The sequence below is a fragment of the Syngnathus typhle genome, linkage group LG13, assembly GCF_033458585.1.
Source record: "Syngnathus typhle isolate RoL2023-S1 ecotype Sweden linkage group LG13, RoL_Styp_1.0, whole genome shotgun sequence".
Classification (NCBI taxonomy): domain Eukaryota; kingdom Metazoa; phylum Chordata; class Actinopteri; order Syngnathiformes; family Syngnathidae; genus Syngnathus; species Syngnathus typhle.
Window position 1 is genome coordinate 4,640,959 of NC_083750.1, and position 8,412 is coordinate 4,649,370.

At 43.5% G+C, this 8,412-nt stretch overlaps 1 protein-coding gene across 1 annotated transcript; it reads right to left on the minus strand.

Moving 5' to 3' along the window:
- Window positions 1-1,226: 1,226 nt before the first annotated feature.
- Window positions 1,227-5,276, minus strand: LOC133165589 (E3 ubiquitin-protein ligase MARCHF2-like). Its single transcript, XM_061295376.1, has 5 exons — window positions 4,940-5,276; window positions 3,138-3,391; window positions 2,860-3,055; window positions 2,364-2,573; window positions 1,227-2,119 (listed from the first exon to the last, which is right to left on the minus strand). Exons 2-5 carry the CDS (start codon window positions 3,320-3,322, stop codon window positions 1,964-1,966), a joined length of 747 nt encoding a protein of 248 aa, XP_061151360.1. The 5' UTR covers window positions 3,323-3,391; window positions 4,940-5,276; the 3' UTR covers window positions 1,227-1,963.
- Window positions 5,277-8,412: the final 3,136 nt, after the last annotated feature.

Below are 8,412 nucleotides of genomic sequence, written 5' to 3' on the forward strand. Positions count from 1 at the left end.
GGAGTAAGACTGTTGCCCTAGATGACAGAAATATTCACAAATACTCATTTCAACCCCCAAATCTAAGAAGTGGGACACAAAAACATATAACGCAACCACTTTTATATCTCAACTTGGCTTGCTCTGCAGACAACTGTGTCTGGCAGTTAACATTTGTAATGTGCAAAATAAATGTAGTGATGGGAGCTTCAAGACAAGTAATAAGATTAGTAACATAAATGGGGGGGGGGTGGAGAGGTGATTGTGATCACAATTTGGTACAAAACAGCAAGGGTGGAGATTATCACACAAATGAATATTCGCAAAATGTTTCAAAACAATACGTACATGTTTGGAGAGGCTTTGCAAAAAAATAAAAATAAATTGCAGGAAACAGTGATTGCATCCAATGCCAAAGGTGGTGCTATTTTTCTCAAAACGCACTTGGGGGCATATTCTTCCGCTTGCTCTTAGTCAATTCCGCAATTACGCATTTTCTAGGTGCCCGGGATTTTCTTGTCTTGGCTTCTGACACACCCACCTGCGTAACGAGTGGAAATTGAGCCACTGGAGAGGTGTGACCCACTCAAGTCTGACGATGCTTCCATTTGAAATAGATTTCTCACTTTAAGTTAAAGTCCCAATGATCGTCACACACACATCTGGCTGTGGTGAAATTTGTCCTCTGCATTTAACCCTTTGATTTGATTTTGATCCATCTCTTGGGGTAGAGGGGAGCAGTGAGCAGCAGCGGTGCCGCGCTCGGGAATCATTTGGTGATCTAACCCCCCAATTCCAACCCTTAATGCTGACTGCCAAGCAGGGAGGCAATGGGTCCCATTTTTATAGTCTTTGGTATGACCCGGCCGGGGGTTGAATCCACAACTTTCCAGTCTCAGGGCGGACACTCTACCACTAGAGCCACTGAGCTGGTTTAAATGTGAAAATGACTTGTGGATGGATGGGGAAGTTCTAAACTGATTGTCCCTCAGGTGAGCGCGGCTTATTTAATGGGCTACTTTGAAGGAACGTAGATATTTGCGTTGTGTGTTTTAATCAAATGGAAACCTATCGAGAAGACTGTGCTTCACAATCCGCACTCTCCAACAAAAGTATGAGAAATCCGGCGCAGCCCAAAAAGTGCATAAGCAGCACCCTTTTTCAGACTCAAGCACTCGAGAGAATATGGCCCATTTTCACCGCTTATAACTTGCTTCCAAGAACGGGATGTTTTTCCTCTTCAACTCTTTCGAATTGGTGACATCCAAGTGCTAAAGGCTTAACTGTCCCAAGTTTTTTTTTTTCTTTTTTAACACCTAGCAAGAATCAACATGTACTGTAACTGGAACACATTAAGGTTCAACTGGGGAGTAAAAATACAATTCGAGAGACGAACCCTCCCACCCATTCCGCAAACGTCTAATACAGGCCATATATTATCGACTAACAGTTTAGAACTCAGCACACTGTGAAGAATTTTGCCAACTGCAGTGTCAGGTTGGTAGTATTAATTGCCAAGCTAGAGGTTGCCCCTCTTTCAAAAACAGGTAAATATAACATTGTGAAGGTGCATGTGGGGAATTATAGGTAGTGACTATGTTTCATATACTGTCGTAGCATGCTGTTGTTATATTCTGCTACATTAGCTCGTGTCTTAGTATTTGATACCTTTGTCCGAGACTTAAGGCCAGGCTGGTTAGTCCATCTTCATTTTTGTATTTCTGACGTCGACATCTCAGCACCGGCGGTCCGGACAAGACGTCAATGGTGACTCTGGTACCATCCTCAAACCACATTTGTGGCTCGCCAATACTGTAGTTTACATCAAGTGCTTCGATACAAAGACAAAAGTGGGAGAAAGTAGTCCTTCCCACTTTCAGGATGGTCCAGATGAAGTGCAAAGGTCTTGATTTTGGGTGGGATTTTTTTTCCGAGTGCTTGGGCTGGCGTCATTTTAAATATTCCCCTTGGCGCCGGGCCGCACTCATACGATGGTCTCATCAGTCATTTTCTTTGTCGACTTGGTCGTCATAGAACTTTGGGTGGTGAGTGCGCCTGTCATGTCAGGCATAAGGAGACGCACTTTCTGATTGGTCCTCCTCCACTCCGAGTACAGCTGACAATGGTATCGAAAAGAAACCTGGGAAAATGAGGTCATAGAAGGGAAGAACATCATCAGGGAAAGCAGTGTAACAAGTACACTTCATTAATGTACTTTGTCATTACACGAGTATTTGACTTTTGACTCGACATACATATGAACATTTGACTGAGATCCATTTCTGGTTTTGGTGGCGTGACGTTACAGCATGTACCAGAAATAAAAAAATAATAAACTTTTGGGATACATTTAAAACTGTGTGGATGGGCTCTAAGAATATTACCAGTGTCCAGAGGATGTAGATGGTGAAGAGGGCGATGGTGAGTGCGATTAGGCCAATGGCCTCGAGTCTGCTCTTGAGCTGCAGGTGGTCTTGGGCACCCCTCAGACACAGCCAGCCCGAGATAGCTGCCAGCGGTGTTATGAGCAAAAAGCAGGCCATGTCGCATAAGAGAGTCCGCTTCTCGCTGCGGGGGCCTGGGTCTTTCAGCCACTGGAGAACATGCAAAAGGAGGAGTCATCTCATGAGCGAGCTATTATGCAGTAAGACGATGATGATTTGTTTGCAATGTTTAGTACACTTGACGATCCTTGATGTGCTACGTTCACAAATCGGACCTCAATATTGAGCAGAAAGAAAACCGTTTACGCTTCTGAAACGTACTGTACGAAGCTTTTTGTGTCACACCACGTTACAAAATTTGACCTGTTGCATGTAGATGTGCAACACATTACAATAACGCACAATACATTGTACTTCTACCTAAAATCTTTCTGACCTGTGTGAGGGGTTGTGGCCTCCGCTCAATGGTGAACTCTGTATGGCACAATTCACAGTAGCTGGTGTTGGAGGACGACAGCCACTTCTCCAAGCAGCTCTTGTGCACTTTCCCAAGTGTGCCGGTGCATTCGCACGGCGAGAGCAGGGTCTCCCCTCCACCACCCTCATGGCAAATTCGGCACATGCCTACGTCACTGTGGGTCCATTTGCCAATGCAACCGTGGTTAGAAATAATGACTCAAGTCATTCATTAGGCTGTCGTGTTTCTTTTCTTACCTTTGCAGGCTCACAGCTTTAACAATAGTGGAGAGTGGGCGGCCATCTTTAGCCGTAACCTTGGCAATGTACTGGGCCTGTGCTGTGGAATCCGACACTTCAGAATCCTTGGAGGAATCGGATTCGGCATTCCCCGAGTAATCACATAGAGAGCCAGGTAGGTGGCAGCATCCTGATGAAGACATGGCTGAACTGGGATTGACAGGGGGTAAAAAGACAGCACAAGCGAGACGGTCCAAACCCCGGTTCTCCACCTACAGATCAACAAAGTGGACAACATTAACAAACTAATTGACGAGATATGCACGTACAAGAGTTGAATGCCCCTACGGTCATATCTGTATATTTTGGCCAAAAACTCAAATCATAATTACACATGAGACTTCCACAAATCAGGCGGGACGTATCAGTATATCTCGCCAGAATACAACTAAAGAAGAAAACGTTTTTGGGTGAAGTTGATTTAGATACACACATTTTTTGCAAGTTTATCTGTTTTTTTTCTTCCTGGGACCGGGATCATCGGTCGAGACCGGCGTAACTCTGCGAAGGCTTCCTGCTTATCCGGACAGTGATGACCGGGTCCCTCGCCTTGGCCTTGCAGCCGCAACCCCTGTGGGGAGTCCGCTCCCTCGTGCTCGTCGGAACCAACGACTTTTGCCATGCTAGCCCCGTGGTGACTATCTGCACGTGCCCCGACTGGGTGCCCAGGACGCTGCTCGCACGTTTGCCTGCTTTGTGATGTTTTCACCGATTCACGACCACGGTCCATTGGACGCCGTTGAACTGGACTGCCCTTACACCTGTCTATGGACCCCGTGGATACTATTTTGTGTGTTTTGGAGTGTTCTCTTGCATTGAGGGATGCTGATTGGCCGCTGTTACTTTTTTTCCTTTGTATTTTAGCTTTGATGGCTTATTCTGCATCCATTTCAACCTGGTGATCCTGAAAGGGGGATCCTTCCATCTGTGGTCCCTTCTCAAGGTTTCTCATTTTCCCCCGGTAGTTTTTTTGGAGTTTTTCCTTGCCCTTTTTTTGTCTATACAAATAAACTTGACTTTCTTGAGCACTTACTGACTTTCTTTGTGTGGCAGCCTTATGAGAGCCTATTGAGTTGCGCTCATGCCATCTGTGTGTCTTTTGTATACCCACTCTGTGGTATGGATACTGCTGGGGCCTGAATTTCCCCACCCCTGGGGATCAATAAATATTCAATTAACCCAGTAAACATTAAAACTGAGTAAATGATTTTTCTTATTTTTTTTTATTACAATGAAAAACATTATAATGGAGGAGAGTACTCAAATACAACAGATGAATGATTTCCAAAGATGAGAGAACATCAAATGAGCTGCAGGAAATGGTCCAATTTCACCTAATTGGCCCAAAATTGTGTGAAAATTATGCCATACAAAAAACTCCTTTGCTATACCATCAACGTTTATATTTATATTTTGCATATTCTAACACATTTAGGGACTGAGAATTAGACATTTACATATTTTAAAAGATATTTTTGTAGGTGGTGGTGGTACAAGTGCCTTTGACGTTATAAATGGAATCAAATGAAAATGACTCTTAATTACATCAGAGGGTAACATTGAATTGAGCTGTCAAACTCAAGTTTCACAATTTCACATTTGACAGAACACGACCGTCAGTGTCAATCATTAAGTGGCGACAAAGACTAACGCCATTTCACTCCGTGAAAACTATATGGAGTAATAAGAAGGGGGGAAAAAGCGAAGATTTATTATTACCAATTAACGGACAAGTAGAGCGGGATGAGATATTTACTCACCCTACAAGCCTTCCCCTTTGTCGTTCGGCCTTGGCTTCTGTGGTAAAGCAAAACAGCAGACGACGGAAAGCTAACTGGTCAGCTCTAGCTGCAAAATATGACATTGACATCGAACCAAAAGCGGTTACTGATAGAGAATGTGAAAGCCGAGCACACACACGGTGACACCGCCATTGTTTGTTGAGTGTTTTCCCCAAGAAGGGTATCGTTTAAAAGGTGTAAATAAAAGCGGAGGTCTCTCCCTGCATTACCAGACAACGCTAGCCAAGCTAACGGGCTAGCATCGGGCAAGCCTGAGCATCCTCAGCTGTGGAAGAGCGTCACGTGACGTGTGTTGTCTTTGCGGTCGTCGACTAAGGTGGGACATTTCATAGGTCTTTAATATACTGGTCGCGCTCAAGGTCGTGTTTGCGGTTGCCTTTTTCTCATCAGTAACACGCGCTATGAGAGAAACCGATAAAAAGGTCATGTCATCGAGCACGTCATCAACAGGTTAATGATGAAAAAAATCACTAATGATGTAAGTTTATGTAAATGCCAAGGCAAGAAAATAAATGACAACATATGTCATATTAAAGTACATATATATGTACATATATATACATATTGTCATTTAAAGCAGTTAACAAAATGTTTGTTTTTTTTGTTTTGATTGGCGAATATAAAAACAAGGAATGGATGGATGGAATAAAATACCAGACAAGTTATAACTTACATGTTTATTAAAATAATAATAATAATAATAATAATAATAATAATAATAATAATAATAATAATAATAATAATAATAATAATAATAATAATAATAATAATAATAATAATAATAGGAGGCTCGGTGGCGCACTGGGTAGCACGTCCGCCTCACAGTTCCTAAAGTGATTCGTTCTTTTTTTTCCTTTCATACAACTTCAACCAAGGGCGGCTCGGTGAGCACTGGGTAGCACGTTAGGAGGGTGCGGGATTCGATTCCACCTCCGGCCCTCCCTGTGTGGAGTTTGCATGTTCTCCCCGGGCCCGCGTGGGTTTTCTCCGGGCACTCCGGTTTCCTCCCACAACCCAAAAACATGCTTGGTAGGTCGGTTGAGCACTCCAAATTGTCCCTAGGTGTGAGTGCGAGTGCGTATGGTTGTTTGTCTCTGTGTGCCCTGCGATCGGCTGGCAACCGGTTCAGGGTGTCCCCTGCCTACTCCCCGATGATGGCTGGGATAGGCTCCGGCACTCCCGCGACCCCCGTGGGGACTAAGCGGTTCAGAAAATGGATGGATGGATAATAATAATAATAATAATAATAATAATTAAAGTACATCTCAAACCAGCAATCTAATGTGAAACTGCAGTCGGTATATTGGATAACAATATTTAGGCATATAAATGCATACACGTTATTTAAAACCTACTATAAGAAAATCGTAAATCTACATTCTGGCTTACATAGTTCTCGCCAGGAGACACAACACGTCCACTGACTGATCCGTTGATGCACAGAAAGGCAGTTCACTCATTGACTCGTTCGCGAACGGGAAAGCCAGGATTCGTTCCCTCACTGATCCGTTCTGGCGGTAAACTGGAAATGCGAATCACTCAGTGAGTGATTCACTCACTGAGTGATTTGTTCACTCACAGATTTGTTCGTTGGTGAATGGGAAATGCAATTCACGACTCGTTCGTGAACGGGAAGTTACATCTTTTTCCTCTTTGTTTTGTTTTACGGCGAGGTGGCACCAGCTTCAATGGGCATTACTGACACCTACTGGTTGAAGTTATCCATCCATCCATCCATTTTCTGAACCGCTTAGTCCCCACGGGGGTCGCGGGCGTGCTGGAGCCTATCCCAGCTGTCAACGGGCAGTAGGCGGGGGACAACCTGAACCGGTTGCCAGCCAATCGCAGGGCACACAGAGACAAACAACCATTTGCACTCGCACTCGCACTCGCATTCGCATTCACACCTAGGGACAATTTTGAGCGCTAAATCAGCCTACCAAGCATGTTTTTGGGATGTGGGAGGAAACCGGAGTGCCCGGAGAAAACCCACGCGGGCCCGGGGAGAACATGCAAACTCCACACAGGGAGGGCCGGAGGTGGAATCGAACTCGCACCCTCCTAACGTGCTACCCAGTGCTCACCGAGCCGCCCTTGGTTGAAGTTATATGAAAGGAAAAAAAAGAACGAATCACTTTAGGAAGTGATTCGTTCACTCTCGTTCACTGAAAGGATTCGTTCCTTTTGAACGAACTGTTCACTCACGAGCCAACACTACTGGCCAGTACTTGTTGGTGACCGTACTTCGCGGATTTCACTTATAGCGGGTGGTTTTTGGAACCAATTATCCGCGGTAAATGAGGGATTACTGTATTAAATATACAGGTCAAGAATACAACCACTGCCTCAGTTTTGATGAGCACTTGGGCCTTTTATCCCACTGTTTCATGTGAATTATTACAGTGGTACTTGGAGGGCCAAGCATTTTTCACTGTAAAACGTCTAAAAATGAACTGAGTTGAACAGTATCTATTTTAGTCACATCTGCCTTGACCTCATTGTATGCCTTGCCTGACCCCTTATTCCCTTTGTACCCAAACACTGATAAAGGTACACTCTCACGGTGCACAATAGTGTACAAGCTGCATGCACATTGACACACACTCGCACAGCAAGCATGCATGCGTGTTTGACGCCCTACTCCTCTGTTTGGTCAAAGTTCAACAGGAATCATGAGATACCACCTCTCTCTGGAGAATATCATGAGACCTCTGTTAGTGGACTTTAACATGGACCGCAGGGCACATGTACACGCGAGGATTTTCATGTGAAGTATTTAGAACGGCTATTTAATGTACACCGCAATTAGTGCAGTTTTTGTGATACAGCAGCTATATTAAACATGATCCAACCAAAAGCATATTATTTGAGAAAAAAAATCAACGTATTTTTAGCATTTAGTATTTCTACGTACTGCTGACAAAAATACATCTTCCCTTCAGATCGTCTGGTGGTGTGGTCCCTTTAGAACGCCTCGTTGTCATGTGGAAAAGCCAATATGTTCCAGCCACCGGAGACTCTAAGTTGATGTATTTTCGTTCTTCAAAGACTTATGGAAAGACAAAAAAAGATGACAGATAAAGTAGTATTTATTTTTCCATGTCTTAAAAAACGGTGTTTGATTGATTTATTGATAGTTTCAACAAATTCAGCTGAGACGGGATTTAAGAGCAAACACAACAGATTGATTTTTTACGATTTTGAAGTGTCATTTTATAATCCTGATGATTCTGTTATACGTTCATGTCACAATTTTGTCAGGCACCTTATATTTGATATCTAATTTATTGGAAACATAAGAAAGAAGATCACGAGACAGTTACGGCTTTGGACATTTAAAAAAAAAAAGGCAGATGGTCTGATTGCATAAGTTATTCACAACGTTGTGTTTTCAGTAATTGTGTAATTGACTTGCTGCAGTTTAATCTTGT

Excerpts from the sequence above, each read along its gene's own strand:
- LOC133165589 (XM_061295376.1), bottom strand. The coding sequence starts at position 3,322 with ATGTCTTCATCAGGATGCTGCCACCTACCTGGCTCTCTATGTGATTAC. Across the intron at positions 3,056-3,137 it reads AAAGCTGTGAGCCTGCAAAG|TGACGTAGGCATGTGCCGAA; the intron begins GTAAGAAAAGAA and ends ATGGACCCACAG. Across the intron at positions 2,574-2,859 it reads GGCCACAACCCCTCACACAG|TGGCTGAAAGACCCAGGCCC; the intron begins GTCAGAAAGATT and ends CATGTTCTCCAG.